The sequence below is a fragment of the Muntiacus reevesi genome, chromosome 3 (genome assembly GCF_963930625.1).
Source record: "Muntiacus reevesi chromosome 3, mMunRee1.1, whole genome shotgun sequence".
NCBI classification, from domain to species: Eukaryota; Metazoa; Chordata; class Mammalia; order Artiodactyla; family Cervidae; genus Muntiacus; species Muntiacus reevesi.
The window spans coordinates 151,035,241-151,054,800 of record NC_089251.1 but is presented as its reverse complement, the minus strand read 5'-3'; the positions used below and the strand labels follow the sequence as shown (position 1 = coordinate 151,054,800).

At 38.3% G+C, this 19,560-nt stretch overlaps 1 protein-coding gene across 1 annotated transcript in view; it reads right to left on the bottom strand.

Annotated features, from left to right (window-relative positions):
• DNAH7 (dynein axonemal heavy chain 7) overlaps positions 1-19,560 on the bottom strand; it is a 263,405-nt gene that overhangs the window by 185,673 nt on the left and 58,172 nt on the right. The window contains exons 13-18 of the mRNA XM_065927706.1: positions 14,898-15,170; positions 12,585-12,712; positions 10,266-10,344; positions 5,127-5,351; positions 2,516-2,662; positions 161-846 (exon numbers count right to left, since the gene is read on the bottom strand). Coding sequence (XP_065783778.1) covers positions 161-846; positions 2,516-2,662; positions 5,127-5,351; positions 10,266-10,344; positions 12,585-12,712; positions 14,898-15,170 — 1,538 coding nt within the window. The remainder of the gene's footprint in view (positions 1-160; positions 847-2,515; positions 2,663-5,126; positions 5,352-10,265; positions 10,345-12,584; positions 12,713-14,897; positions 15,171-19,560) is intronic.

Here is a 19,560-nt window from a genome sequence, read left to right as displayed (position 1 = left end):
GACTCTTCTAAAAGAAATAAAAGTTAATATTCCTTCCAATGTACTATTTAAAATATTAACTATAAAGTGCAGACTCAATTTTCAAAAAGAACTGTATATTATATATGAGTGATAATTTTGATAACATACTATAAACACTGTCATAGAAATATCACGTTACCTCATTTGCTTTTCATAAGGCTTAATGAAGGGAGATCCTCGCATAGTTTGTGTCTTAATAATGTGGTCATCCAACAACATTTGAATTTCATCAACTGATGACAAAATAGATGTCCCAGTTTCTCTATAAGGAAGAATGACAAATTCCATTGCATCCCATTCATTAATCATCTTCTCCATGGCCTTTTCAAGAGAATATTCTTTGCTAGCTGCTTCACTAATACCCTCAAACCTATCTAAATATGGCTCCAGATTCATATCTAAGAAAGAGAAGACAGTGGAATCATCTGTTGGCTGCAGCGGGTAACCAACGATGTTGGACATGGCCTCCCAGTGCCTGGGGCGCAAACCAGGATTGCAAATCACTTGAATGAGAGGAATGTGCTGCTTGAAATCTTCCACCTTTGCTCTTACTTTTCTGGTCATTGCCAATGCATTGGGAGAATCGTGAAAGGTTTTCTCCAGCTTATAGAGTCCTCTCCAGTAATTTCCAACGTCTGTTTCCACTTGGTCTGGATTCACCTTGTTGTATGGTCCTTCTGTCCATGCTCTATATTTGGTGCTGAATTCTACAGCAGTTTCATAGAGACGGAGATAAGGGTTCAAACCATCTTGGATTTTTTTACGCTGAGGATATATTGATGGTAGCCAACCAAATGCCTCTTCTTCAGCATTAAACTGCTCAATCTGGAAGGACAAGTATTAAACACACTATTCTGAAAGGGAATGATATTCAAAATTAAGTTTTAAAAATATATCCAATGTGACCCCCCCAAAATCTCTCATCAAATGCTGAAGGTAAACTTAAATTAGGCCATACCTGGAAAATAATACTCTCTTTTTCCTATGTATTTTATTTGTTCATTTTTGCCGTTCCTATTTCTTTTTTATTACAGTTTCCAGAGAACAATGACTTCTTAAGTTAGTTAAAATAGTAAATTTATACATATAAAGAAGTCTCTGCCCATTCGGATATACTGAGGATATAACTTCTTGTATTAATTAATAAGAATTTAAATACTTTTAAACACATGGTATTGTGTTAGGTACTATGGAAAATAGAAAAAAAGTATATTGCAAAGTACCAGTTCCAAGGAGTTAGTAATCCAGTTGAGGAGTTAAATACCAGTTACTTATTAAATAAGCAACAGAAGAAATGCCTTAAAACAGTAGCCATTTAATATAAATTGAATAGTATATTTTTAAAAATGCTATCACTCAAAGACAAGAGAGCCTTCTGAAATAGCACAATCATAGACGCTCCTGTAGAGAAGTTGCAACTGGAACTGGGTCTTAAAGGTAAGTAGGATAAGAGATGCAAAGAAAGCATTAATTTCCTCTTAGTAAAGCAGTGAAGTTGTAAGGATGTGGGGGGTATATCAGGAGTAATCTACTGAATTGAAAAGAGTGAGCTATATATGCAAATTATACAGGTTACTTAAAATTTCAGTGGCATCAATATAAAAAAAACTACAATTTCTCTTTTCTCAACATGTATTTACACATCTGAGATTATTATAAACTCTTTAATTACCTGAACTAAAATATCAAAATCTTGCAATATATTAGGAATGTTAGAGAATCATAATATGGTCTGTTTTCATATTTTGTTGTTGTTGTTCAGTTGCTAAGTTGTATCTGACTCTTCTGCAACCCCATGGGCTGTAGCCCGCCAGTCTCTCTGCCCATGGGATTTCCCAGGAAAGAATACTGGAATGGTTTGCCATTTCCTGCTCCAGGGGATCTTCCCAACTCAGGGATTGAACCCGCCTCTCTTGCATTGGCAGACAGGTTCTTTACCACTGAACCACCACAGACGCCCGTTTTTCTGTTTCCCCTTTTTATAAAAAATATAATTAAAAATTTCAAACGTCTTACATGGCAAAGAGTATGGCTTTTCCCCACCCAGCTTCTAATGAGAACACTGTTTTCTGAGATAGAGGTATTGCAAAAACAAAGTTGGCTTGATGGGAAAAAACAATGGACCATTAAAACACAGCCTTGAAATCTAAGCTGGCTTCCATGAAGGTGGGAAATCTAAACACTAACCAGGTGCTATCCCATAATGTAAATGATCAAGTGACACAAAATAAAACTTAAAAAGCAGATGGACATACAACTCTATCTTTAAAATAAAAGAGGAAGGCCCCTAAAATGTTATCACTACCAACAGAAAACAGCAATGCTGCTCCTCCCTGAAGCACGTCTATAAGATCTATTTGTGCCATATATGTTAATCTCTAATTAAATGTTGTTAAACTCTTTGAATCCATTTCTTAAAGGTGAATACCCAATACAAAGTCAAATGCTCTTTCTGTTGAACTAATTCATCCTACTAAGAATTTTTAAATTATACCTTTTCTGCTGCTAAATCCAACTTTCCATTCAGTGTCTGAGCCTTTTTCAGATACCGTTGTACATCCTGAAGATCTCCAAATGAGTAAAATTCTTCTGACTGTTTAGCATAACTTTCCAATTCCTCCACAAACCGTTCACACCGTAACTAATAAAAAACAATTTTTTGTTACTATTTTTAAGAGTAAAAACCCCTAAGCATCAAGAGAAAGTTTTGGAATTTATAAGGGTTATCAGAATTATTACATTTCATCACTGGCAAAATATAAAGAAAGGGACGCTGCTGCTAAGTCACTTTCACTTTTCACTTTCATGCACTGGAGAAGGAAATGGCAACCCACTCCAGTGTTCTTGCCTGGAGAGTCCCAGGGACGTGAAGATGCCTGGGATCCAAAACATGTAGAATTAAGTCTGGCTTTAAAACTAATGGGTTAAGATTCCTGTAACTCATAAATCAGAGAACATTTACCCCTCTATCATCAATGTAAGAAATTCTAACTAATAAAATGTATAAGAATGTAATAAACAATGGTATTCTTTACTATGCTAATGAAATATATACTCACTTGAGAAAAATCTCATGACAATCAAGTATGGGACTAAGAGAACTCCCATTTTTTAAAGACCTATAAAGGTAACTGCAGCATTGTTACTAACTGGAAAAAAGTGAATTTCTTTATTTGCATTCTAATATTCAGATTCAATTAGTAATGCTAAAACAAAGCATCCTGAGTTTATTTTTCTTATCCCATGAGTTCACAGGAAATAAAGAAAAATATATACAGATTTAAAAGCCTAAAAACTAAACCCTTCTAGTATAAAACAAATGTGTGTGTGTTTTAATGAGAGGTTTCTTACAAAATTGTCATTGGAAAGACATTCCAAATTAAATGGTTCTTAAACAGCTCTTAATAAAACAGTCAAAACTCAAATCTAGGTTATTAAAAATAATTTTATATTTCATAGATTATCTAGGTTGATTTCTGTCCTCTTTAGTTTCCTGGGCAATTTATTGCTCTGGCCCAGTGAGAGAAGGAAAATGAGAAGAAAAATTCATTAATGTGAAGTATAGTTTGTAGAATGGTATACATTACCATGAAGTATAGATAATTCTGGGTCACCCAGTGATTTCCTAAGAATCTATTATATTGTATGTAGCATAAGCATCTAATATACATGATATTTTCTACAGGTTTTAAAAAATTGTGAAATGGCCTAAATGTAAAACAGAAAGAAATACTTAAACATACACTTACAGTTTAAAATGAAGGATTAAGAAATTTTTAAGTCTCTAATTTATGCTCCAAACATATTCTGTCAATTAATTGTATCTGCTCTAGTGTGGCAGACAGAGGTCAGGCTTGCGGTCAAAGAGCAGCTCTACTGGCTGACTTGAAACAAGTCTGCTCACCTTCACTGGGAACCTAAATCTCTTCATCTGCAAAATGAGACTGAAAATACGGTGTCATTTATTCAGATCATAGCTATGAGATGCTCACGGCATTTCTGTGTGTCAGGCACTGTGCTATCCAGTAGGGTTAAAAAAATAGAGAAAATGTAAAAAAAACAAGTCCTGCTATCAAAGAGGTGACCAACAAGTGGGGAGAAAACCTGAAAATAATAATGTAATCAGCCCCATGGAGGTGTGTGAGAACTATCACGGGAGCAGAGGTGCAGAAGCACGGAGGTCTGACGGAAAGCGCTTCTCTGGCAGCCAATGACTGTGAGGACAGACAGGCATGTGTGGGGGACGGTGGGCACTCCAGATGAAATGGAGAGGGTGCGGCTTCCCCGGTGACCAGCGGGATGAGCATCTGCCTGCGAGTGCAGGAATCACGGGTTCGATCCCTGACTGGGGAGCTCCCGTATGCTACAGGGCAACTCAGGCCACGTGCCACAGCCACTGAGCCTGTGGTCCAGAGCCCGTGTGCACAACGGCCAAAGCCAGGGCATCGCAGCGTCTGTGCGCTGCAGCAAGAGGCCACCACGGCGAGGAGCTTGTGCACGGCAACTAGAGAGAAGCCTGTGCGGCAACGAGGACCCAGCGCAAGCAAGTACCTGATAAACGTTAAAAACAGAAGAAGAAATGGAGAGTGTGGGCAGGAGATGAGCGGTATAGGAGAGCGGGTACCAGAAGTTGCTCAGGGTTACTGAAGAGACAAGAGCAAGGAGTGGGAAGACATAGGAGATGAGGCTGGACAGACAGGGCGAATCACAAACCATCTTGTTTGTAGGACGCGCACAAAAGGTTCAAATTACCGAACAGTAGAGCTGGTGGAGTACTTAGGCAAGCTGGCGATTACACAGAGTGAAGGCATACCCCACCAAGGGAGCTTTGGCCTTAACAAAAGTAAACTCAAGAGAGTACTATAAACTGTATAAGATAACATTTTTATTAATGGTCATTTGTGGACAATGTATTAAAGTTTACTCCCTCGAAAAATCAAGAAATGATGCCACATACATCCAATATGTGTACTATCTTCTACTAAGATTAATGGGAAGAGAGAGCTAAAATATGTGAACTGTGAAATAGAGGAGCTGACAGTGCTATGTAGGAAGCTAAATATTTCCAGAAAATGAAAATAATTTAAAATATCCACGATGCCTACCTTAAGACCTTCTTGATATTGTTCTGTTTTATCCTTAATGATTTTCCTATGTTCATCAAAAATTTCTTCCATTCTTCCATACCACTGGAAGACATTATTATTTAGTCTAATGTCAGCTGGGGAAAAGTTGGTACACTCAATGAGGAAGGTGAGGCAGTTTTTAGAATCCACCAGTCTTTGTCCCAGTTCAACCATATCAACTGTTTCTACTTTCTGAATATAAGCCTGAGGGGAAAAAAATTACAGATGGCATTTTAAGGAACAGCTCATGTCAAAAAATAGCCTGTGGAAATACATTGCATAAATTGTACAGACTTGTTAGGACAGACTTTTGGTTTAAATAGGGGACTGCAGTAGAGTCTGCTTTTCATCCCTCCTGAAAGCCTTACTGATTTTCAGTAAGAGCAGGGGGGCGGGGCGGGGGACAGAAACACTAAACAACAGACCAAAAGCACTGGAAAGTCAAGAAGCGCTATAGTTCTATGGAACATGAGAAGCAGATGCTGAGTGATACCATTCTTTCAGAATAGCATTTTGTGGCACCTACTGTATGCCTGATACTGTGCCAAGTGCTGGCAATTCAGTGTGACAAAAACAGACATGGGCTTTGCCCTCAGAGAGCTTGAAGTTTAGTGGAGGAGACAGTCAAATAACCATCGTTAACAAGTGTAAAATTGCAAATCTGCATCAGACACAAGTGCGGCAAGACTTTAGCTATAAAAACTAAAATATGGGCTTTCCTGGTGACTCAGACAGTAAAGAATCTGGTTGCAATGCAAGAGACCTGGGTTCGATCCCTGGGTTGGGAAGATCCTGTGGAGGAGTACTTGGCAACCCACTCCAGTATTCTTGCCTGGAGAATCCCATGGACAGGGGAGCCTGGTGGGCTATAGTCCATGGGGTCACAAAGAGTCAGACACAGCTGAGCAGAAAACTAAAATATAACTGAAGACAAATTTAACAGGGAATGTGCTAAACCTATGAGGAAGACTACAGTACTTTACTGAGGGACATTTTTAAAGTACCAAACAAATATAGAAATACATATTAAGACACAATATTATAAAGATGTAAATGGTGGCTCAGACAGTAAAGAATCTGCCTGCAATGCGGGAGACCTGGGTTTGATCCCTTTGTTGGAAAGATCCTCTGGAAAAAGTGAAAGTTGCTCGGTTGTGTCTGACTCTTTGTGACCCCCTAGTTATAGTCCATGGAATTCTCCAGGATAGAATACTGGAGTGGGTAGCCTCTCCCTCCCCCAGGGGATCTTCCCAACCCGGGGACTGAACCCAGGGTTCCCGCATTGCAGGCGGATTCTCCTTACAGTTCCCAGTGGACTTCCCTTGTGGCTCAGCTGGTAAAGAATCTGCCTGCAATGCAGGAGACCTGGGTTCAATTCCTGCATTGGGAAGATCCCTGGAGAAGGGAAAGGCTACCCTCTCCAGTATTCTGGCCTGGAGAATTCCATGAACTGTATAGTCCAGGGTCGCAAAGAGTCAGACACGACTCAGTGACTTTCACTTTCACAGTCCCCAGCATCACATCTGTAAGAATCTTCATCTCTTGAACACAAAAATATCTCAAGAAAGCATGTTACAAGATAGTATATATAAGCAACAGTTTGGCAGAATTCTAGTTTATACCCCCCCAAAAACAGAACAGATTTTAAAATTCAAAAATAATAATTAGTTTTATTTAACATGTTACTTTACTATTTAATATTCTTTACCAGTTGAGCCACAAGGGAGGCCAAGAATACTGGAGTGGGTAACCCATCCCTTCTCCAGGGGATATTCCCAACCCAGGAATTGAACTGGGCTCTTCTGCATTGCAGGTGGATTCTTTACCAACTGAGCTATGAAGGAAGCCATTCCTCAGGAGAAGGAAATAGCAACCCACTCCAGTATTTTTGTCTGGAGAATTCCATGGACAGACAGGGGAGCCTGGGGAGCTACAGTCCATGGGGTAGCAAAGAGTCAGACACAATTGAGGGACTAACAGTTTCTCCTTCAGTCTACAAAGTCAATGCAATTTCAATCAAAATTGCAAGGGTATTAAAAGAAACTAAATTTGATATGATTCTAAGTCTCTGAAAGTACTCAAGAGTAAATATTTGAGAAAGAAAGAAAGTGAAGTCGCTTAGTCATGTCCAACTCTTTGTGACCACGTAGACTGTGGCCTACCAGGCTCCTCCGTCCATGGGATTCTCCAGGCAGGAATACTGGAGTGGTTGCCATTTCCTTCTCCAGGGGATCTTCCCGACCCAGGGATCAAACCTGGGTCTCCCACATTGCAGGCAGACACTTTACCCTCTGAGCCACCAGGGAAGCCTAAATACTCAAGAAGGCAAAGATAATCATTAAAAAGTGAAATGATAGAGACTAGCTCTGCTAAACAGCAAAATGCACTATATAGATGCAGTAATTTAAACAGTTCCTATTCTGGCTTTAGAAGTAGAGAATGGACAAGAATAGAGCTCAGAAATAGATTCAAATATGTATGGAAATTTACTGTTGAAAAAGAGGCATTTCAAATCAGGAGTGAAATGACAAATCATTTAATATATTGTACTGAAGTAATTGGCTATTGATTTTGGAAGAAACTAAGAGGCCTATTTACTTAGTAGAAGTACAGAGAAGGTACACTATTAAGTGAATAAAATAATTTATAGGAGTAATGATTGTATTTTTGCAAAAGCAGATCTCTTCTCGTGTGAGTGGGTGAATATATAGGGGGGAGTGTGTGTGTGTGTGTGTGTGTGTGTGCACGCATGTGCATGCACACGGAAGTGCCCATGTATATGTACATATATACATGTGGTTCTCTCAAAGTTCTCTTGAAACATTAAGCTATGCATATATCTTAAAAATATAAATGGCGAAGGAAACTTGCTACCCTACAGAAAAATGAGAAAACTGGCAATTACTTATCCTAACCTGTGTTTATTTTCCCTGTGTTATACCCCATATCTCCCTGTCCAGGAAGTAAGTACCTTTTTTAATGCTTTTAAAGTTCTTTTAAATTTCTTATAACCAGCTCTCTCTTGCTCTTCCTTTTTGTCACTCTCTGCTATCTATCTGTCTACACACACACACACACACACACACACACACACACACACACACACACAATTGGAGAGAACCATTACCCACAAAGAAAGAAATTATGGAAAAGAGAAACTTTTATTTCATACAATTCCATATTATTTTTCACTTTTATAAATAAACAGAAAAAAAAGAGAGTAACATGGAAACATACATTACCATATGTAAAATAGATAGCCAACGGTAATTTGCTGCGTGACTCAGGGAACTCAAGCTGGGGCGGGGTGACAGCCTAGAGGAGTGAGATGGGGAGGAGGTGGGGACATGGAAAACCTATGGCTGGTTCATGCTGGTATTTCAGAAATCAGCACAGTACTGTAAATCAATTACCCTTCAGTTAAGAAAAAGACACTGTCTTGAAATCTTTCATATGTCACTCTAATTAGGCTGTTTTTTTGGTTGCAAATTCAAATAAAGGTCTAACTGAAAATGCATTTTTGCAACTTGGTTAATCAGCTTTCTAAGCAGTCAAACAACTGGATTTTTATTTCCTTTTACTGATAAAAAATGACTGAGTTCTGTATTGAGTAAAACGAGATGTTTATGACCTTACAGAAATAAACTTTTTCAAGATACAGAAATATAATATCAAGTAGTAAGTCATATTTGCTAATTCTGTTAAATGTTGCTATAAACAGAAATTCACACCAAATAACTCCAAGTTCCTATATAATTCCAGTGATAGCTAAGGGGGTAAATAAATAACACTCTTCATACTCAATATTCATTATTTTTCAAAGGAATTTCCAGCTATGGAACTCTCTAGCTACCTTTAAAATCATCCATATTAAAATATCATTTTTACAACAACTAACATAAGATATAAAAGATTCTAAAAAAAGTACCATAGGTATGTTTGTATTTGATACACACATATACATTCAGGTGCCAAGAGCCCCAGTCCAAGTATAAATACTCGAAAAGGAAATAGAGGAAATACAGAGAGAGGCTGTATATAAAAGTTGGTTCTAATGATTTTAACAACATTTTCAAGTGATTAATTTAATGTACATAATCATCTGAACTCCTTTTGTAATTTCTTACCTATACAAACTTTTGAATGATTTTACACTTTTTGCTGGGTTTGCTTAAATATTTTAAAATCTAGAAACACAAGGTTCTATTTTGGATCTTGTGATTGCTAGAAAAGGGGGAAAAAAGCTCCTATAAAAGCTTAATGTTATACAAATGGAAAAGGAACAAAATAAAAGATGATTAGCCAGGTGTCTTATATTATTTTATTCACCATCAGGCAGACCTCAAGCGTAGGAGACTTATCTAATACTTTCAGTACCATAAGTCCGAAGCTCAAAATATTTTTCAGCAAACTATCACAGAAATGTTTAATATATGAGAGAATAAAAGATAACCTATAGAAAGCAAAGCAAAATATTACTTAAGGATTAAACATTCATTGTTTAAAAAATGAAGGATGATCACATATCTCAGGTTTCCCAAGACAGTCCTGATTTATGCCTGTTAGCATAGTAATGATTATTAATAGTGCTCTCAAAAAGATCCTTGTAGACAGACAACTGCATTAATAACTCCAATATCTCACCTCTTCCACTATCTAATCTTAGAGTGTCCTCTCACGGACTCTGTGGCCATGTGACTTGCTTTGGTCAATAGGCTACTCGCTATTTTGACACAATGAGAAACTTAAAAACCATACGCGCAACTGGGCTTGCTTTTCTGTCTCTATCAGCCCACGAAAACACGCAGGTGAGACTGCTGAGGTTTGAGAGGAAAGCGGAGCAGAAGAAAGTCACTGAAGACAAGGATAATGGTCAATCCAACTGAGAAAGTCAATCTGACTAAGTCAGAACCATCTAGGAGTACCCAGCCTGCATCACCAAGCTTCAGAGAGAGAGAAACAGAGAGAGAGTGTATGTGTGTAACTTACAATTTTAAGCCCCTGTTTTAACTTTTGGAGTGATTTGTTACTATATTATCATGTCAATAATTATAAAAAACTGGGAAAAATAAGCAAAACAATTTACTCATACACACATACAGAGCTTATAAACAATACCTTCATTTCCATCAGTTCTGCTGTATTTGGAGGTGTGCTAAGAGCTTTTTCAGATATCTTCTCAAATTCCTCACATAATCTGAAAAACCAGACAAAAGCCATTTATACAAATAAATTTTATTCTGAAATATATTCATGTATACTATTTTAAAATTCCATTACTGTATTCCATGAGAAATACAGTTAGATTATCTTACATATATGACATCTAATTAATTAAAAGCAAATTTGTGCTCACTTATTCATTCAATACACTTTTAATGATCATCATGTTCCTAACTACTGTATTAAGTGACAGAGATACAGAAACGTGGAATGTAGTAATGGTTCTCAGACAGTCCGCATTCCAGTATGAAAGACAAGACTATGAACAATCACTTCCGACCTAGAGTTTCAAGGATGCTACCAGAGATTTAGTTGAGATGGCACAAAAAGAGGTCTACTTGGAAGGCATGGTTAAAATGGGCTGGTGAGCTCAAAAACTTCTGGGAGCATGCAAATATTTCCTACTGACTTGAGTTGTGGGCAATACAAATAATGAACTTACCATGAAATTAAAAAAAAAAGAGTTGTGAGAGGTTAGGAAAGTTGAGATAACGCATAGAAATTTATTCAAGAAGATTGGCTGAGGTGAAAGAGATGGAATGGATGGTGATGGTATTGAGCTGAAGTGGAGGATGGAGAATGGAAGAGGGTTTTGAACATGTTTGCAAATTTCAGAGGCAGAATCAAAAAGTGAACAAGAGATTTAAGATGAGACACAGAGGGGACAACCCAAAAACACAGGTCCAGGGAGATGGGAGGCAATGAGGCTGAGCTTATGGGTGGAGACAAGAACATTGAATGGTTGCCAGACTCTTGCCCTGTGAGAATGTGGGGAGCCAGAGGGGGAAGGGGTCCTTGCAGAGGTGAGTTGAAACACATGAGAGCAAGGAGCTGAGGGTATTTGAATCTAAGAGTTCCTGTAATAGTCCTGGTGTGTCCTCTGTACATACTGTGAGTCTGGTGAGAGGCATACTTAGGAGAAAAAGGGAAAAAGTAGAACTGGCATGAGCTCTAGGGGCAGCTAAGAGGCAGGGAAATGGCTATGAAATTAAATATTTCACTCAGCATGAAATGTTATAAGTAAAAGACTTATTCACTATTCTACACTTTCAGAGGAAAAGGTACTTTAAGATGAATATATGATTCTGGGTCTCAGATAAGCCACCCAAGTCCTAGCCCTTTTTCATGCGGTGCCACCCTCTTCAGCCTCCCCCCAAACCCCACCTCTCATCTCTCACAGTATCTGTGAAAGTCACACAACCCAGGCCTTGCTCTTGGAGCACATCAGCCATTTCATGCCTCGCTTCCTTCAACACACTGTATCCTCTAACTGGGATTCTTTCACCCACACTGCTCACCTGCTGGACTCCTACTCAATCTTCAAAATGAATTTATGTATCACTGCCACTTTTCAGCCTTCCCTGATTTTCCCCTCTCCTCCAACCTTCACTGTGAAAGGAAATTGATCATTTCCTTCTCTACTGTTCTTTCTCTGTGATTCAATACATCCTGTTGTAATTTACTGGATTGGGTGTCCACTTCTGCAACATAACTTCAGCAGTTTTGTTCATAGTCTATGTCCCTAATGCTGTGCCTGACCTTCCTCCAGGCTTCTACACAAGCTAAAAGAAATATTCTTTTTAATTATATTTCCTCTAACACTATAACTATAAAAATTCTGATTATCTTGGGGATTTATTCCATGTAACTCATACCAGGAAAAGAGGTTCCTGGAGCCACATTATCACCAGTGTCAGAAAACTACACTAATTACACTTCTAGTCTTAAATAGGTATTCTGCTTTACACATTAGCATTTTTGAGTTTACTTAACAAGAGTCAGTTTTCCTTAAAATCTCCAGGTTGGGCAACAAATGAGTTTACAGTTAAAGGTAACATGTTCCCATGGACATGAAGGGTAATTACTGTAAAATGATGTTCCAAATTTGGGATCCTTGACAACTACTATGAATATCCACTTTGAAAATTCACTCTGTGTACTGATTACACAAATTTAAAAATGTAAAGTTAGATAATATCCACATGACTTGTACAAAAGAAATGCAAACGCATTTTAATACCACCTTAATTCAGACAACTGGGAAGACATATTCACGGTGAAAAAAAGATACTAAATAGATTAAAGTAGAAATAAGTTTGGCTTTATCTTTTCTTTTAGGTCATTTATGACACTGCTTTGTCCATCACTTTAGTTGACAGTTGACTCTATTTAAACCACCTCCCCCCCACCAAATAAAAGTATTACACACAATACCTTGTATTTACTTCCTGATGATCTCTGAACATTTTAGCAATAAGTTTTCCACAAATGACATCTGCTCGCCTCACCAAAGCTCTGATTAATTCCTCACAGCGCACTTCAAACATTCCTAAACGAACAGTCTGCAATGTTGGGTATTAAAAGTTTAATAAACATGAAATGAGATAAATGATTCCCACAATTTTGCTTTTCCACAATATTGCTTTGTATATGTGATCTAATACAATTGAGCTGTTTTTTTTTTTTAATATAATGTAGGCTGGCTTTTTAAAATACTCTACCACTATCTTCTCAGTAAATCTCCTTGAATAGAATATCTTAAGCCAATTCTATTTCAGGACAATAATGGATATAAAAACTTTGGAGAACTGAGTTATTGAAACATAGACAGTGTGAGATTTAAAAGTTGTATATGCTCTGTACAAAAAGTAATGAATGTTCATGGTAGCGATTTTGGAAAATATTTTAAAAAGGACAAAAGAATAAAATGTTTAATTACCAGTCTCCTACTAAACAGAAGTTACCACATTTTAGTATCAGTTCAGTTAGGTCGCTGAGTCGTGTCTGACACTGTGCGACCCCATGAACCGCAGCACACCAGGCCTCCCTGTCCATCACCAACTCCCAGAGTCCACCCAAACCCAAGTCCATAGAGTCGATGATGTCATTCAATTATCTCATTCTCTGTCGTCCCCTTCTCCTCCTGCCCTCAATCTTTCCCAGCATCAGGGTCTTTTCCAATGAGTTGGCTCTTCGCATCAGGTAGCCAAAGTATTAGAGTTTCAGCTTCAACATCAGTCCTTCCAATGAACACCCAGGACTGATCTCCTTTAGGATGGACTGGTTGGATCTCCTTGCAGTCCAAGGGACTCTCAAGAGTCTTCTCCAACACCACAGTTCAAAAGCATCAATTCTTCTGCACTCAGCTTTCTTTATTGTCCAACTCCCACATACATACATGACCACTGGACAAACCATAGCCTTGACTAGATGAACCTTTGTTGACAAAGTAATGTCTCTGCTTTTTATTTATTTATTTATTTATTTATTTTTTATGTCTCTGCTTTTTAATACACTGTCTAGGTTGGTCATAACTTTCCTTCCAAGGAGTAAGCATCTTTTAATTTCATGGCTGCAGTCACCATCTGCAGTGATTTTGAAGCCCAGAAAAATAAAGTCAGCCACTGTCTCCATTGTTTCCCCATCGTTTTGCCATGCAGTGATGGGACCGGATGCCATGATCTTTGTTTTTTGAATGCTGAGCTTTCAGCCAACTTTTTTCACTTTCATCAAGAGGCTCTTTAGTTCTTCTTCACTTTCTGCCATAAGGGTGGTGTCATCTGCATATCTGAGGTTATTGATATTTCTCCCAGCAATCTTGATTCCAGCTTGTACTTCTTCCAGCCCAGCGTTTCTCATGATGTACTCTGTATATAAGTTAAATAAGCAGGGTGACAATATACAGCCTCGACGTACTCCTTTTCCTATTTGGAACCAGTCTGTTGTTCCATGTCCAGTTCTAACTGTTGCTTCCTGACCTGCATACAGGTTTCTAAAGTGGCAGATCAGCTGGTCTGGTATGCCCATCTCTTTCAGAATTTTCCACAGTTTATTGTGATCCACACAGTCAAAGGCTTTGGCATAATCAATAAAGCAGAAATAGATGTTTTTCTGGAACTCTCTTGCTTTTTTGATGACCCAGCGAATGTTCGCAATTTGATCTCTGGTTCCTCTGCCTTTTCCAAAACCAGCTTGAACTTCTGGAAATTCACGGTTCACGTATTGCTGAAGCCTGGCTTGGAGAATTTTAAACATTACTTTACTAGCGTGTGAGATGAGTGCAATTGTGCGGCAGTTTTAGCACTCTTTGGCACTTCCTTTCTTTGGGATTGGAATGAGAACTGACCTTTTCTAGTCCTGTGGCCACTGCTAAGTTTTCCAAATTTGCTGAGTTTTCCAAATATACATTTTGGTATAATTGCCATTATTCCGAAGTATTTATAAACACCAAAGCAATTTAAAAAATTAGTTCTTAATATTTTTGAAGGGTCAAATTAAAGAAAGTATTTAAAAGTCAGGCTTGCAGGGTAGACTTTCAGCCCTCTGAGCAGAAGAACCTTGTGTTTTGTCTATGTCCATATAGCCAGGGCTTACCACAATGCTTGGCATGTAGAAAAGTCCAGTAAATAGCTATTCGTTGATAATAATGGTCTAATTCTTTCACTGTACAGTGTAGAAATACAGCATAATAGATCAGGGAAAAGATCAATAGGTACAAAGAACAGTTGTACAAAATGGGTGATTTACCTTTCTAGATGTGTACTGTATATTCTCTATGAGTTTTTGATATTTGCGAATTTCTTGTATTATTCTCACATAATGATGATTTTCTGCAAGGAAAGCATCAGCATCTTGTTCAGCTTTTCTGGTAATTAAAAAATCATACTTGTCATAAAATCTGAGGTGCTCAATGGGTGCCACGCTCTCACGCATAACCACCTCCTTAATCTTTTCTTTGTGAGCTTCGACAATTTCATCCAGAATTACTGGCTTCAAGACTGTTGGTTTAGACTTACTTTCCTAAACAAAGGGATAAAAACTATATGAGTCATTTAAAATACCTTAAATTAAGGTAACCATATCATTTGTGTTTTGCTATTTAGTCGCTTAAGTCAGGTCCAGCTCTTTTGCAAGACCATGGACTGTAGCCTGCCAGGCTCCTCTGTCCATGGGATTTCCAAGGCAAGAATACTGGAGTGAGGAGCCATTCCCTTCTCCAGGGGATCTCTCTGGCACAGAGATAAAAGACACATCTCCTGCATTGCATGTGAACTCTTGACTGCTGAGCCTCCAAGTAAGCACACCATATCATTTAGCTGTGTAAAAATGCCCATCTTAGCATATTGTCTTTTTACTCCCAAGGTATTCTGATTTTTCCAATCTATGTCTACAGAAGGAAATTCAATCTAATCACAGCATGTTTTAAATATTTAGGTTTCATATAATGTTTTGTTTTTCTTAGAGGCTATCTAGGTGCGTTTTGTTTTTCTGTATGGATGAAAGAGCAGTCACTTGAGAACATGCACAAATTAAAATTAGAATATCAAAACAGCAAAATCCACATTTTATTTGTGCAACTGTATATGCTAGCTTAAAAGGTAGTGCTTGCATTGTATATTATTTTTTTTAAATAAGTCAGTTCAATGTCATTTGATTATAGTCTTTGATCACAATACTTAGTCACCTTGAGGAGTAATCTATCTGGAACAAAGAAAGACTGTTTACTCATTGATTGGACCCTGAGTTTTGATTCTGTGAACAGCAACTAGAACAGACTAAAATCCCTAGTTGCAAAATTTGTATTCTGCTACCACCATTAGAATAACATGGGCAAGAATATTATCAGATAAAAATTTTAAATAAGCAAACAAATCTCAACAGCTTGCCTCCTCTTTTTAAATAAGAGGACAAGTAAATGTGCAAATATAGTTTATTATCTCGAACCAAGATACACTTTAAATACACACACACACACACACACACACACATACTCTGTCTCTCTCTCTGCCTGTTTTTCAGAGAAGGGATTTTTAACTATCACAAACAAAAATCATTGCCAGTAGTGAATACCCTACAGCTTTTAAAGTGATAATATCAAATGACTCCTCAGCAAACTGGGTGATTCGTCAGGAATCCAGGGTGCATTTGCCCACTATGTCCCTTAGTGGGCATTTCAGGAAATCACACTTTTTAAGAACTAGATGCTTCATGAGAACATTAGTGAATCCCACCACCATCACTGTCATCTCAACCTTACTTTTGGGGCACAGTAGATACTTGGTGTCATCCTTTCTGAAAAAGAACTTTAGTATAAATAAATACATATTATGAAATTTATGCAATGTGAAATTGTTGGGTCTAATGTGAAGCTTGTCCATTTTAGTTTACTGATTCCATTATATTTACTACCATGGACAAGAGTCTTTTAGAAGAAATGGAGGAGCCCTCATACTCAAAAAAAGAATCCAAAATGCAGTACTTTGGTGCAATCTCATAAACTACAGAATAATCTTGATTGGTTTCCAAGGCAAACCATTCAACAGCATAGAAATCCAAATCTATGCCCCAACCACTAATGCTGAAGAAGCTGAACTTAAATGGTTCTATGAAGACCTACAAGTCATTCTAGAACTAACACCAAAAAAGATATCATTTTCATCATAGGAAATTGAATGCAAAAGGAGAAAATCAAGAGATTTCTGGAGTAGCAGCCACATTTGGCCATAGAGTACAAAATGAAGCAGGGCAAAGGCTAAGGGAGTTTTGTCAAGAAAACACACTGTCATATCAAACACCCTTTTCCAACAAGACAAAAGACATGGACATCACCAGATGATCAACAATAAAACCAACTGCAAAGAATATACTCAATCTGAAGACGGAGAAGCTCTATACAGTCAACAACAACAACAAAAAGACCAGGAGTTGACTGTGCCTCAGATCATGAGCTCCTTATTACAAAATTCAGGATTAAACTGAAGAAAGTAGGGAAAACCATTAAGCCATTCAGGTATGATCTAAATCAAATCCCTTATGATTATACAGTGGAGATGATAAATAGATTCAAGGGATTAGATCTGGTAGACAGATAGCCTGAAGGACTGTGGGTGGAGGTTCATAATACTGTACAGAGGATGGTGACCAAAACCAGTCTGAAGAAAAAGAAATGCAAGAAGGCAAAGTGGTAGTCTGAGGAGACCTTACATATAGCTGAGAAAAGAAGAGACATGAAAGGGAAATACACACTCAACTGAACGCAGAATTCCAGAGAATAACAAGAAGAGACAAAACCTTCCTAAGTGAAAAGCAAAAAATAGAGGAAAACAGTAGAATGGGAAAGACTTAAGATCTCTCCAAGAAAACTGGAGATACCAAGAGAACATTTCATGCAAAGATGGGCTCAATAAAGGACAGAAATGACAAGGAACTGACAGAAGCAGAGAGATTAAGAAGAGGTGGCAAGAATAGACAGAAGAACTGTACAGAAAAGGTCTTAACAACCCAGAAAACCACAATGGTGTGGCTACTCACCTAGAGCCAGACATCCTGGAGTGTGAAGTCAAGTGGGCCTTAGGAAGCATCACTACAAACAAAGCTAGTGGAAGTGATGGAATTCCTAAAAGATGATGCTGTTAAAATGCCACACTCAGTATGCCAGCAAATTTGGAAAACGCAGCAGTGGCCACAGGACTGGAAAAGGTCAGCTTTCATTCCAATCCCCAAAAAAGGCAATGCCAAAGAATGTTCAAACTGCCGTACAATTGCACTCATTTCACAGGCTAGCAAGGTAATGCCCAAAATCCTTCAAGCTATGCTTCCACAGTACATGAACCAAGAACTTTCAGATAAACAAGCTGGATTTAGGAAAGGCAGAGGAACCAGAGCTCAAGCAGCCAACATCCATCAGATCACAGAGAAACCAAGGGAGTTCCAGAAAAAATCTACTTCTGCTTCACTGACTACATGAAAGCCTTTGACTGTGTGGATCACAACAAACTGCGGAAAATTCTTAAAGAGATGGGAATACCAGACCTCCTTGTCTGTCTCCTGAGAAACTTACATACAGGTCAAGAAGCAACAGTTAGAACCAGACGTGGAACAATGGACTGGTTCAAAATTGGCACAGGAGTACAAAGCAGTATATTGTCACCTTGCTTATTTAACTTATATGCATAGTTTATCATTCAAAATGCCAGGCTGGATGAATCACAAGCTGGAATCAAGATCACCCAGGAGAAATATCAACAACCTTATATATGCATATGATACCACTCTAATGGCAGAAAATGAAGTGGAACTAAAGAGTCTCTTGATGAAGGTGAAAAAGGAGAGTGAAAAAGCTGGCTTAAAACTCAATATTCAAAAAACAAAGGTCACAGCATCTGGTACCACAACTTTATGGCAAGCTGAGGGGGGTAAAAGTGGAAACTGTGACAGATTTTATTTTCTTGGGCTCCAAAACCACTGTGGACACTGACTGTAGCCATGAAATTAAAAGACGCTTGCTCCTGAGAAGAGAAGCTATGATAAACCTAGAGAGCATATTAAAAAGCACAGACTTTACTGACAAAAGTTCCTTTAGTCAAAGCTATAGTTTTTCCAATAGTCATGTATGGATGTGAGAGTTGGACCCTAAAGAAGGCTGAGTGCCAGAGAATTGATGCTTTCGAACTGTGGTGCTGAAGAAGACTCTTGACAGCCCCTTGGATTGCAAGGGGATCAAACCAGTCAGTCCTAAAGGAAATCAGTCCTGAATATTCACTGGAAGAACTGATGCTGAAGCTGAAGCTCCAGTACTTTGGCCACTTGAGCAAAGAGCTGGTTCACTGGAAAAGACCCTGATGCTAGGAAAGACTGAGGGCAGGAGGAGAAGGGGATGACAGAGGATGAGATCATTGGATAGTATCACTGACTCAATCCACATGAGTTTGAGCAATTCTGGTAGATAGTTAAGGAGAGGGAAGCCTGGTGTGCTGCAGTCCATGGGGTCACAAAGAATTGGACATGACATAGTGACTGAACAACAACAATGTGAATCTTATTAATATTCATCACAAAATAAGTAAGGTGGGAAGTCATAACTGGTATCCCCACAGGAACCAGAAACCTTGAGAGGTGACACAACCTCAAAATGAGGGTTCTCAGGACATAAAATTTCAGAATGCTGCAAGCTGAGGGGACAAGAAAGAGAAATGTCTTATCTAGGCCTTGTTTTTCAGTGGAGAAGAAAAACAGTGGTTGTCTTAAGAATTTGTAACCACAAATCTGTTCTCATACAGATTTGGGTAAACATTCACACCATCAGTATTGTCCACCTAATCCTCAAGCAAAAATTTTGTCTAAAAGGGTACTGGGTTTGCAGGGGCCTCAAGAGCACATATCAATATGCAAATTCCAGAGGAACCAATTC